The 13565-nt window shown below is 47.2% G+C and overlaps 1 protein-coding gene across 1 annotated transcript in view; it reads right to left on the bottom strand.

Annotated features, from left to right (window-relative positions):
* Window positions 1-13565, bottom strand: part of Entpd3 (ectonucleoside triphosphate diphosphohydrolase 3) — a 28510-nt gene that overhangs the window by 2991 nt on the left and 11954 nt on the right. Inside the window, exons 4-10 of the mRNA NM_178676.5 lie at window positions 11151-11268; window positions 9542-9692; window positions 7786-7945; window positions 6768-7001; window positions 4584-4856; window positions 4306-4416; window positions 3301-3438 (exon numbers count right to left, since the gene is read on the bottom strand). Of these exons, the coding sequence (NP_848791.3) occupies window positions 3301-3438; window positions 4306-4416; window positions 4584-4856; window positions 6768-7001; window positions 7786-7945; window positions 9542-9692; window positions 11151-11268 (1185 nt within the window). The remainder of the gene's footprint in view (window positions 1-3300; window positions 3439-4305; window positions 4417-4583; window positions 4857-6767; window positions 7002-7785; window positions 7946-9541; window positions 9693-11150; window positions 11269-13565) is intronic.

The raw sequence follows: 13565 nt of genomic DNA, 5'->3' as shown, positions 1-13565 counted from the left end.
CTAAGAAAACTTTTTTTTTTTTAACTTTCAGTCTGTCCGTATCCTAATTCTTAAAAATATAAACATTTCTCTTAAAAATTATGTAAGTGGTTTGCTTAATTTTGTTTATTCATTTAATTGTGTTTATTAATTTGTATATTATTATGAGACAGGATCTCATACATCCTAGGCTGGTCCTGAATTTACCAGCAGCAGAGGATGTCCTTGAGCTCCCAGTCTTCCTGCGTCCTCCTCCTGAGGACTGGGATTATAGGTGTTTGCTACCACGCCTGGGTGACCTTGAACTCCTGAGACACACACACACACACACACACACACACACACACACACACACACCCGAGTGCTAGGATTGCAGGGGTGTATACTGTGAGACTGAGTGTGGGACTTCCTTGTTTTTCATGGTGCTGGAGAAGTAGGGTTCTGCCTGGGGTGGAGTGTATGTTAGAGGGAGCCATCTCCCTGTGAAGCCTTGTGACCGGTGGCATTACTGACGAGTCTGGATTCCAATGTCCCACTCTAAAGGTCTCCCTTAGTGCTACTTCCTGTATTTATGTTTTTCCTTTCTTGACTCAAAATGGTATATGGGGGCTGGAGAAGCGGCTCTCTGTACGTGTGTACACACGCGTGTATGAAGGCCAGAGGTCAGCCTCTGGCTGTCCCTAAGGAGCCGTCCATTTTGAGACAGGGTTTCTCACTGGGCCCTGGGCTTACTGGTTAGGCTGGACTGCTGAGCCAGCAAGCAACAAGAATCCCCCTGTCTCTGCTTCTTCCCCAGAACTGGGATTGTAGCCACACACTACTGTGCCTGACTTTTTCTTACATGGACTCTGGAGATGAACTGCAGGTCTTCTTGCTTGTGCCATCTCCTAGACTTCCTCTTTTTTTTTTTTTTTTTTTTTTTTGAGACAGAGTCTCAAGTAGCTCAGGCTGGGCTTGAACTCTAGACCTTCCTGCCTCCGCCTCCCAAGTCCTGGGATCACAGGCATGAGCACTGGCTCTTCTGTTTTTCTAGACGGCTACTTCTCTTTCTGAAAATCATCCAGTCTTGCTTTCTGTGGTTTGGTAGTATCTCCTGGGTCTGTCTATCTTTAGTAATGTGTTCAGTGCCCATGTAGAAAATCTTTTGGCCTGTTATATTTGACCTACTCCCCTGCCCTGGGGTGTGGTGGCATCCTAACACTCAGGCGGCAAAGACAGGTAGATTTCTGCTGGTTCAAAGCCAGCCTAGTATACATATATGTTCCAGGCATGCCAAAGTTACAAGGTGAGATCTTGTCTCAAAAAACTAACATATAAGTAGATAACCACTTGGCCAGGAGTGATTTTTTTTACATATAATTAAAGTAAAAATTTTAAAGTTTACATTGTATATTGTATGTGTGTGTGTATGTGTGAACATACATGTGATAACACCTATATGGAGGTCGGTGGACAACTTACTGGAGTCAATCTTTCTCCATTGTGGGTTTGGGGAGTGGCTCTTGTCATCTGGCTCATCAGGAAGAGCTTTTATCAGCTAAGCCATCTGGCCAGTTCCCAGAAGCAAATTTAAACCAAAGATGTCTCCTCAATGCAGACTGGTACTCAGTGCAGATAGTCTTCATTCTTACAATGCGCTAGGCTTAGTGGATGTCTGCTCTTGCGGAGCAGGGCCCAGCACACAGGCCAATGATCTATTTTCAACTGAGTCTCCCCCCCCCCTTAGATAACTCAGTTGAAAATAGACAGTCCCAAGCTTAATTCAGGATATTGATTGGATTAATTCAATTTTGCCAAAGCTGGAATTGACCAGGATGGCTCCAGACATCCTGCAGGCTTTACTGCAGCTATTCCTGAACAGAGAACATCCTCTCAGAGCTGAGGAACACAGTACTGGCCAGACAGAGTCACAAGGTGATATCCTGCCTGAGTCAGCTGTCCTTCTGCTTCCTGAACTCTTAGATCACTAGGCAATGCCTGTCTGTCTGTCTATCTGTCTATCTATCTAGCTATCATCTATCTATCCACGTGACTAATTTATTTTTCCTTCTGTCTTTTTCTGGTTGTCTATCTTCTGTCATCTTTCACATATCTGTCATCATCAAATCTATCATCTAACATTATACTACTTACCCACCTATCCAACACATCAATCTATCACCCATCTGTCATCTATTATCTATCTACCTATCTACCTATCTACCTACCTACCTACCTAACTATCTATCTATCTATCTATCTATCTATCTATCTATCTATCTATCTACCTATCTATCTAATCTATCATCTATCCATCCATCCATCCATCTATCTATTGTTATCCTCTTTCTATTACTTAGACAAGTGGCCCCTCCATTCTTTAAGTTTTGTCTGTAAACATAGTGACCTCTGGCCCCTTCAAAGAGAAAAATTCTTTTTTGTTTTTGTTTTACGAGACAGGGTTTCTCTGTATAGCCCTGACTGTCCTGGAACTCACTCTGTAGACCAGGCTACCTTGAACTCAGAAATCTGCCTGCCTCTGCCTCCCAAATGCTGGGATTAAAGGTGTGCGCCACCACTGCCTGGCGAAAAAATTCTTATTTAATGAAAAGGTGCTAATAGGAACGCCTCACACCTTTAAAGTTGTATCTTACATTGTCTTTTGTATAACGTAGGGAGTACTTAATTATTCTGTTATAAATTATAAGCCAGGAGGGGTAGTGGGTGCACATCTCTAATCCCTGTACTCACAAAGTGAGGTCCAGGCCAGCCTGGGCTACAGAGTGAGGTCCAGGCCAGCCAGGGCTACAGAATGAGGTCTAGGACAGGCTGATCTACATAGAGAAACCCTGTCTCAAAAAGAAAGAAAGAAAGAAAGAAAGAAAGAAAGAAAGAAAGAAAGAAAGAAAGAAAGAAAGAAAGAAAGAAAGAAAGGAAGGAAGGAAGGAAAGAAGGAAGGAAGGAAGGAAGGAAGAAGAGAGAAAGAAAAAAGGAAAAAAAAGTGTGCTCAACTTGCAGTTTTTTGGGGATGAAATATCTCAGACACTTTTCGTATTTCATGGTCTTACCAAAAAGTTCTTTGGCACTGACTGGGCTCCAGCTCTGAGCTGAAGGCCCGCATCTGGCATGCCCAGCAGCCCCACCCTCAGGAGCCTCACCATCCGTCCACTTAATTCCAGCATTCTCCTTGTCTGCAGCACTCTGGGAGCAACTTGAAATCTTGTCACCTCTTTTCCTGAGGCACCAACAGGTGACCAGCAAGATTAGAGCATCCTTTAACCTTTGATCTCTTCCACAAACCTTTCTATGGAAGAAGAGAAGACACTCCCTGTTTGCACTTACTTCTTTTTCAAAGCGTATCTGAGGCCAAGTCTCCTCAGTGAACTTGTATCCATTTACGAGCAAGTGGTAGATGTAGTGGGCTGAGAAGCAGTAGGACCGGGCATACGTCTCATCAAATCTGGAGAGCAGGGCTGGGAGCTGGAAAGGGGATAAAGACACCCAAGAGGGGGAGCAGACAGGTGACTCTCAAGTGGTGTTTCAAAACCTGTCACCCATGATTTCAAGACGAAAACGGCATTAACACAACTGCACAAGAGCTGAGACTCCTACCCAGTGTTGCATCAGAATCCAGAAGGTTCACGAGGTCACCTGCACCATGTGCTGCTTCAACCTACCGGGCCTTTTCCCTTTCATTAATTCACTTCATTTAGGGGCTCACCTAGCCCATGCTAACCTTGAACACACAACATGCGCATATATACAAACATACAGTCGTGTGAACACACACGCATGTAGGGATGTGGTCAAGAACAGAGTTGTGTGGGGAGAATTCTGAGTGCGTGTGAGAAAACACCAAGAAAAGCAGACAAGAGTCTTGTGACCTCAGTTTCTTCAGAGCAGACAACTGTTCTTGGAATATGTCTCTGTGTTTCTCCCAGATGTAGCAGATAGGAGTGAGTTCTTCAGATTTTATACAACTGGCCATTGATCTTTGTTTATAGCCTCCACGGAAGTCAAGGCTTGTCCCTGTGCCTGCACACTTTACTCATATGACTCTTGTGAGTCTGAATTGGCCGATGCTCTGAATAATGTTGGCTATGAGACTTCAATCTGCCTCATTTATTGGCTCCATTCTCTTAGGTCCCACTGCCTCTAGAGCTAGTAAACACACGAATACACATATATACAGATACAAATACATAAATGTATATGCTTGTACGTGCGCGCGCGCATGCGCACACACACACACACACACACACACACACACACACACACACACACACACACACTAAGCAATGTCATACGGTCTGTCCTGATGCTCACCCTCTCTTTTCTAATACTGACCTCGCTCCAAGTGTGTCTGCAGAAGTCCCAGCTGCTGTCATTGAAGGAGGTAAGGGAGAAGCTTCCTGAGAGGTTTAGCGCACTGGCTGTGTAGTAGAAGCCTGCGAACGCCTGTGAGCGGGACAGAGTCAGTGAGTCAGGGGAGGGCATAGTGAGAAACAGGATAGAGGAAGGGAAAGGGGCGGGAGAGGCCCCCCCCCCGGGGGGTCAGAGATAAACACACACACACACACACACACACACACACACACACACACACAGGCTAACTGGCCTCTTACCACAAATGGCCCTTGAACCTTGGGCTGGTAAATGCCATCAAAGGAACAGGCGTCTTGCTCTTGGCAAGCATTGAAGTCAAACACAGAAGCCACCTTCTCCCTGCACAGTCGTGGGTCACCAGTTCCCATGAAGGTGACGCTCTTACTGGAGTTGTAGCTCTCTGGCCTCTGCTTCTCTGTGCACAGGCTGCCAAACACATGGCCCAAGGTGAAGGCGGTACTGTAGCCCTGAGGGTAGCAGGGGTTGCTGATGTTGGCTTCCGTGGAAGGGCTCTGGAGGTACGACAGGGGGGTGTATGAGATGGGGCACTTTCCTTCTGGAAGATTCTCCCCACCACTACCTTGCGATGCCAAGGGAGAGGCTGAGAGGCAGCATTGCGCTGTGTGCTGCTGCCAGACAAAGAGCAGAGATCTTAAGAGGCTTGCACTCCACACAGCCCTGCCAAGAATGCTTCCTGTGACTTGAATATTCATGTACAAAACAGGCAGACAAATCAAACACTGACATACTAAAATTCATAAAAATTTATTTTAAAATAATTTGGGAGGGGTGGGGAAAGATAGCTTAGTTAGTAAAGTGCTTGCTGCTCAAGCATGAGGACACATGTGTGTGTGTGTGTGTGTGTGTGTGTGTGTGTGTGTGTACATACCTGTGGAGGAGGTCAGAGGCCGCCAGGTAGTGCTCCTCTTTTTTACTTATTTTATTTTATTTTATTTTACTATATTTTATTTTGAGAAAGGGTCTCACTGTGTAGCCCTGGCTTGCTTTTAAATTCCTATGTAGGCCAGGATTGGCCTCAAATTCATAGAGATTCTACTTGCCTCTGCATTATGAATGCGAGGAACAAAAGTATGTGCTACTCCACCTAGCCTTTTTAAATATTTTTATTTCTGTGTATGTATGAGTATGCATGTGCACACATGCACGTGCAAGCGTTTGGGTGCTCACAGAAGCCAGAAAAGAGCATTAGATTCCCTGGAACTGGAGTTATAGATTGTTGTGAGCCACCACGTGGGGGCTAGAAACTGAACCCTTGACATCTGAAAGATCAACAAATCTTTCCTTCTTTCTTTTTTGATTTTGTTTTGTTTTGTTTTGTTTTTCGAGACAGAGTTTCTCTGTGTAGTTCTGGCTGTCCTGGAACTCACTTTGTAGACCAGACTGGCCTTGAACTCAGAAATCCGCCTGCCTCTGCCTCCTGAGTACTGGGATTAAAGGCATGCACCACTACGCCCGGCTCCTCTTTTGAATTTTTGAGACAGGGTTTCTCCGTGTAGCACTGGATGTCCTGGAACTAACTATCTTTGTAGACCACGCTGGCCTCAAACTCAGAGAGATCTGCCTGCCTCTCCAAATAGTGTTGGGACCAAAGGCATGTGCCACCAGGCACAGCCACACTTTGGTTTTTTGTTTTGTTTTGTTTTTTTGTTTTTAATAGTTTTTAAAAAGATTTATTTGTTTGTTTGCTTATTTATTATATGTAAGTACACAGTAGCTGTCTTCAGACACTCCAGAAGAGGACATCAGATTTTTGATATGGAAGGTTGTGAGCCACCATTTGGTTGCTGGGATTTGAACTTGGGACCTTTGGAAGAGCAGTCGGTGCTCTTAACTGCTGAGCCATCTCACCAGCCCTACACTTTGTTTTGTTTTTTTTTAAGACAAGTTCTCTCACTGGCCTGGAATTGTCCCAATAGGAAAGACTGGCTGGGCAGCCCCAGGGATATGCTTGCCTCCACTTACATTACAGTATGTATCACTATGCCAGGCCTTTTCTCATTATATAGCCTTGGCTGGCTTGGAGTTCACTATGTAGACCAGGCTAGCCTCTAACTCACAGAAATCCTCCTGCCTCTACCTCACGAGTGCTGGGACTAAAGGCACATACCAATACACCCAGCCACGCTTGCCTAGGGACTCGAACTCACGCCCTTAAGCTTGACAGGGCATTTTCTCCACCGAGCTATCACTGCAGCCTGATCCTCCCTAGTTTTTCTTGCTTCCATTTTTCTGAAAATGGTTAACAAAGTGGAGGAGGAAAGGGAGACAGGAGGAGAGGGTGAGAAGGAAACCCCAGGATTGCATGGGTCTCTAGTGTTATTTCTATCCACTCTGCGGACTGGAGTGAGGGCAGACACTCAGGGCAGACCTCCTCGCTGGCTCAGACCCTCCCACCCTGGTACCTGTAGAAGCATGGCCAGGAACTTCTTCTCTGCTTCATTCTGGCCATAGCACTGGAAGCTGTGTGTGTAGAGAGTGTACGTGTAGCCGTACAGAGACACCTGCACCGTGTCGCTGGCGTTCGGCTCCATCTTCTCCCCGGCCACGAAGGATATCTGGGTGGAGGCGCCACCTAAATCCAGGGCTCCTGTGGTGTCGACTCCGTGCGGGTGCACCCACATGTGCCACAGGTTCTTCTGCATAGTGGGAAAAGGAAGTGAGAAGAGAAGCCAAAGACACCGTTGCCGACTGCTGGGGCTCTCCACCCAAGGTCCAGCCGCTACTGCTAGGCAGGGAGACATGGCTGTACTCGGGGCTGGTCCCCTCTTATTTTAGGGACTATAGGATGATCTGTGAGATAACACAAATGCATGCAGCTCATGAGCTGTGTGTGGAGTATACAGGTAGGGAGGTGAAAAAAAATTAGAGAGAGCCTGATTGTGTGGTGCTCTGCTAGTAGCTCCCAGTAGGGAAATGTGACCCCTGGTAACTGAGTCTAGGCCTCGGAGGCTAGGGGAAGCTAGTCAGGTGGGGTTTGTGTGAGATTACCCAAATATTAATCATGCCAATTATTCTTAAAATTCAAAATATACTCGTGGGGGCTCACAAGTCTAGTCTGGGATGTAGTCTGAGTTCCTCTGCAGGGACTGAACTGTAAGGAGACCTTTGGACACAATGTGAAGAAGATTCTGTCTCTCTGGGGACTCTGGACAAAGACTGAGGGCTCTGTAATTTCCAGGCAGTCACAGAGCCTCTTGGAAGGGTCCTCTTTAAGCTGCCCTTCTAAACATCCAGAGCCCAGTGTTTAATTTAGATCCTCCCCAGGTTTCTTACAAACATGGTGGCCCAGGATGTCAAAGCCCTTCCTTGGGTGTTGTCCCCTCTGCTTCCCCTGAGCATGGACCTCCACCTCCGCTGTCACCCACGGGGATGGACGGGATAAATGGAGAGATCAGAAACCATGCATTTCTTTCCACACACCTCCAGGAAATTTCCCATTATATAGTTGGCTGTAATCCATCCATACACCCCTTCCTCTTGCCCAGAAATGATTTGAGCACCCCTAAAATCAAAAGGCTGGGACTTGAAGTAGCTTTGGATGCTCTCAAGGACTTCACGAGCTGCTGTCTCATTCTGCAACCTATGCAAGGCACAGAACACAAGAGGCTGAGCACAGAGGCGTGGCGGCCGTCCATCAATCCCCTTAGCGAGGAAACATCCTCTTCCCGGCCCCTGCTGGCACAAGATAGGAAAATAGCTTCTGGTGGAAGCTCCGTTTGCCATCACCGTTCCAGACCCCAGGCTGGTCCATTCTTCAGGTGGTGAGGAATCAGACTTCTTATCTGAATTGCTCTACCTCAGACCAGTGGAGAACCAGATTGGAGAGGGCCCAGCAGTAACTACGGTCTCTGGGGCATCACAGAAAGGGAACTCATTTGGCCAAAAACATGAGGGAACGGGAAGAGGGAGGGTTCAACCTCTAATTCTTTGAGAGAGTTTTACCAGGAGACAGAAAAACACCAGCATCTATCTGGCCACCAGAGCTGAACAGCATTGTATCACCAACCACCTAGGCATAGTGTTGCCAAAGCTCCTGTCTGTAATGTTACCCTGCAGACCAGCAGTTCTCAACATGCAGGCCTTGACCTCTTCTGGGGTTGAACGACCCATTCACAGGGGTCGCCTGAGACCATCAGAAAACATAGATATTTCCATTACAATTCAGAACAGTAGCAAAATTACAGTTGTGAAGTAGCAATAAAAATACGTTTATGGTCAGGGGTCACCGCAGCATAAGAAACTGTTTCAAAGGATGGACAGCATTAGAAATTGAGAACCACTTCTCTAGATAAAGCCCACATTGCTGGGTGATGGTGGCATACGCCCTTAACTCCAGCACTTGGGAGGCAGAGGCAGGCGGATTTCTGAGTTCAAGGCCAGCCTGGTCTACAAAGTGAGTTCCAGGACAGCCAGGGTTACATAGAGAAACCCTGTCTCAAAACAAAACAAAACAAAACAAAACAAAACAAAACAAAACAAAACAAAACAAAACAAAACAAGACTTAGCATGGTGGCTGTCTCCTATAATCTGCAGAGGTAGGAGGATGGCTGCAAGTTCAAGGACAGCCTGGTCTACATAGTGAGTTGCAGGCTAGCCTAGGCACTAGAAAGAGTGAAACCCTGTTTTAACAAAACAAAGACATAAAAGATATGTTTTTTTAAATGTTTTGTTTTGTTTTTTAATGTTCCTGGGATCAATGTCATGCCTACAGATTCAGCAGGAACAGGGTGGGTGGAATGAGATGTTTGTTCCATAAAAATTCCAGAAGCTTTGACTAGGGTGAGGAGCAGGCATTGTATCAGCTTACAAAGGTTTCTGGAACATTCTGCAGAGGAGCAGAGCCTACGTGGCAAAGGCCTGAACTTACCACAGACTCTAGCTGACTGTTTACCCATGCCAGAAACAATAACTGTTCTCCAAGGAAGCACAGGACACCCAGTGATCAGAAGTCACGTGAGACCTTTTCTACATTTCTTGGTAAAATCACCGAGAAGGAACCCAATTTTAGAAGTATGTATTTTCTTGGTGTTAAAATACTGGCTAAAATTTCCCATCTATCAAAGCCTAAACTTACAGTAGAGTATAGGCTTTCTCCTCTTGGTTTTGCTCCTCCAAACAGAAAGTTGCTCTTGGCTGTTTCGGTCCCATGGGCTCCTTTGTGCCCTTAGCCCTTACCTCAGCAAGCGCATCCCAGCTGTAGCTCCCAGGTAAATGCGGGTGGATCCGTGGAGGTGCTCTGGGACCTGTTCCTTGACCTTTAGTATACAGTCCTCAAAGGCTTTGGGGGCATCTTGGGGGTTATTCTCATAGCTGGAGATCCCAGAGCCTGAAGAGCAAGCAGTCAGAACTCACTAGCACTCCTTAGAGCAAACAGTGGTAAAAAGACTTTTAAATAAAACGTCAGGGTGGGAGATGGTTTTGTTGATAAGGTGTTGGCCACATGTTTACACAGCATGTGTTTATTAGCATTGACCTCCAGAATGCATGCAAAAGCTGGGTATAATGGTACATTCGTGTAATCCTGGCTTTGGGGAGGCAGACACAGGAGGGTACCTGGGGCTCCTTGACTAAGCTCCAGGTCAGCAAGAGATGAGAGAGAGGGGGGGGAGGGAGGGAGGAAGAAGAAGAGAGAGAAAAAGAAAGAAGAAGGAGAAGGAAGAGGAGGAGGAGAAGGGGGAGGGGGGAAGAGGAGGAGGAGGAGAAGGAAGAGGAGGAGGAGAAGGGGGAGGGGGGAAGAGGAGGAGGAGGAGGAGGAGGAGGAGGAGGAGGAGGAGGAGGAGGAGGAGGAGGAGGAGAAATAAAAAAAGAAAGATTAAAACCCAAACCCAAGGTGGAGGGTAGTGCCTGAGGACTGATAGCCAGAATAGTCTTCTGGCTGCTGTAGGCACACCTGGGCACACTGTGCACCCTCACATGCTGCTGTCTATCAGTGGAAGGGGCTCTTGGCATCCTGGATGCCATTTGTGATTCAGGCACAATATGCACTCATGGGACCCTCAGAACACCATCTTTCCTTGGAAGGACGTCACCCCAGGAATCCACAAATACTCTGAGGGAACAGAGACCACAGACTCCAGCTGAAATTACAGAGCGAAAGTTTGGCTTAGTGTCACACCCTCAAGGACACATGGCTTCTCCAGCACTAATTTGGGCTCTGTTTTCTCAGAATGGTGGCTAACCACAAGCCTTAATAAACCCAAGCCCATCTCTGAGGCCCAGACCCTCAGGGTTTTCTTTCACTAGTGTCTCTCAGGTGGGAATCGGTCTCCGCCTCTCCATGGAAGTGTCTGTAGCTCTGGCTGCAATGGGAAAGCCACCAACATGGCTTGGTTCCCAACATGCCTCTGTGTGTGTGTGTGTGTGTGTGTGTGTGTGTGTGTGTGTGTGTGTGTGTGTCTGTCTGTCTGTCTGTCTGTCTACATCTATCTGTCTGTATATGCATTCCTCTCCTACAACACTGCCTGCCCGACAAGCATGCACTACCTGGCTTTATCACATCCTCCTGTGCAAACTGCGAGTTGGAGAATTTGTACAAGGAAATATTGACTCTTTGCTCACGGCTCTCATCGTGCAGAGGCATCTCTCCCGTTTCCCACCATCACCTAGGAGACTACTGAAGGAGGAAATCGCCACCATTTACTGCCCCACCATCCTCTGAGGCAGAGGGCTGGAAAGGGAGGGAGTGGACAGAGCTGCCTCCACAGATGGACAGCCACGGTACTTCTCAGTCTCCTGTCACCCGCACCCCACCCCATCCCCCGCCCAGGCCTCCTGCCCCCTTTACCTTTCACACTGCATCTGAAAGTTTGGCTGACCACTCCTGTGTTATTCTCCTTCTCTGCCGGCCACTGATACACGTAGACAGTGGTTCTGGAAGAGCCAGCATCGAGCACGACGCCATACTGCAGGGAAAAGGAAAAGCTGGCAGCAGGCTGGGCCCTTCGGAGCGGTCATCTCACAGTGGATTACTCAGGTGTCACTTGTACTTATCCTTGGAGCATTACACACGTGACTCATATTATTTTGGCCATGTCAACTCCCAATTCCCTCTCCAACTCTTCCTTACCATGCCCCCATCCCCCCCCCACCCTGCCAACTTCATGCTGTCTTTTGGTAGCCCACTCCATCCAGTATCATCCACATGTGTGCAGGTACAGGGCCTGTTATGATTTGTATATTCTCTGCCAGGGAGTGGCACTATTAGAAGGTGTGTCACTGTGGGTGTAGGCTTTAAGACCCTCATCCTAGCAGCCCAGATGTCAGAAGATGTAGAAGTCTCAGCAACTCCTGCACCATGCCTGCCTGGACGCTGCCATGCTTCCTGCCATGATGATAATGGACTGAACCTCTGAACCTGTAAACCAGCCTCAATTAAATGTCGTTTATAAGACTTGCCTTTTTGGGCAGTGGTGGTGCACACCTTTAATCCCAGCACTTGGGAGGCAGAGGCAGACAGATTTCTGAGTTTGAGTCTAGCCTGGTCTACAGAGGACATCCAGGGCTACACAGAAAAACTCTGTCTCAAAAAAACAAAAACAAAAAACAAAACAAAACAAAACAACAACAACAAAGGACTTGCCTAGGTGTCTGTTCACAGCAGTAAACCCCCAACTAAGACAGACACTATGTCCATTTATAGCAAAATAGCAGTAGGAAGAACCTTGGCTATCTTTTTGGTTTTGGTTTTGGTTTTTTGTTTTTTCGAGACAGGGTTTCTCTGTGTAGTCCTGGCTGTCCTGGAACCTTGGCTATCTTCATGTGCATGCTTCATTTAGGTAGAGATAGATCAAGAAGAGAGAACTATTTGTCTCCAAGCTAGCTGTAGCTCCCTGGACTCTGAGGAGGGGATGAGATGAGGTGGGTGGGCTCTTAGTCTTGGTCACACATGAGGAAGGGAGCTTAAAATGCCCATTGCTGAGGCTCCCAGGTAATTCTTATATGCTGATGACTCTGAGAACCGAATGAGAAGGAGCTGGTGAGGGGCACATGAGCACCCAGGTCCCCTTCCCCTTCATCCAGACCTCAGAGGCTAAGGATAAAGCAGTGGGGTTTCTGTGAATATCCAGACTTACTGTGGGGGACATACAACCAAAAGAAGCGTTGGGAAGACATCGTAGGAACTTCTCACAAGGAAGAGCCTTGTTAGGTGCTCAAGGTTAAGGTGCTCCCCTGTGGTAATTCATAAGTGAACAAGTGACCAGCCAGGAGTTGCTGGGGGGAGCTAGGGTTGTCTAGCATTCCTGGACTGGGCAGCCCAGCTGGAGTCAGGCACCAATGAGCTCAGTCCTGGACCAAACTGGACGATCAAAGAGTGCAAGTTAGGAGCGGGATTAGGGATGCTGACCCAAGGCCAGAGTCAGCTGTGGGCTCCAGGGCGCTCCAGGAGCAGCCTTCCTCCCAACCCTCACCTTTGGGAGAAGGTGAAGCTGAGCCCTGGACAGGCTGTGCTGGGTGGATTCTCCAGCCTTACAATGCACGGGGCTAAGTATCCTCGCCGGGCTCCCTCATCTCAGGTGACTTCCTGCAGAGGTGAGCAGGGAACCACATGTCCGGTGCTAAGCGGACAGGAAAGTCAGGAGCTCAAGGTCAGTCCTGTCTCCCTACCGAGCAAGTCTGAGGCCTGTCAGGGTTACATGAGACCCCATCTCTGAAGAATAAACACACGAAAAAATAAAAGGGTGGCTCTCAGCCGAGTGCCGTGGTCCACACTTGTAATCTCAGGTTTGGGGGGGCTGAGGTGGGATTGCTACACATTCTAGGTTAGCCTGGTCACAGAGTGTGAATTCTCTAAAAGAAGGGAGTTATGAAATTGCTTAATTGGTAAAGTTCTTTCTGGACAAATCCAGTGACTTGAGTTTGAACCCTGGAACCCACGTTAGAAGGAGAGAAACTACCTCTACAAAGCTGCTGTTCTCTGACCTCTGCATGGACACAGGACATGTGCATCTCCCCACATCATTCACATATGCATGTGTATGCACACATTATACATATATACATACATATGTGTGTGTGTGTGTGTGTGTGTACATACAACTATATATATAATATGTATAAAACTAAGATGGAGGGTCTTTATATCACACATAGAAAAGCCAAACAATAAAATAAATGGGGCTATAAAGAGCAAGTGAGAGCGGAAAGGCAAGTCAGTGGCTCAGGCTTAACTATTGTTTTAACCTTGTGACATTTATTGTTG

This window comes from Mus musculus, chromosome 9 (genome assembly GCF_000001635.26).
Source record: "Mus musculus strain C57BL/6J chromosome 9, GRCm38.p6 C57BL/6J".
Classification (NCBI taxonomy): Eukaryota; Metazoa; Chordata; class Mammalia; order Rodentia; family Muridae; genus Mus; species Mus musculus.
Note: the sequence above shows the minus strand (reverse complement) of the source record. Positions and strands in the feature narration are given on the sequence as shown.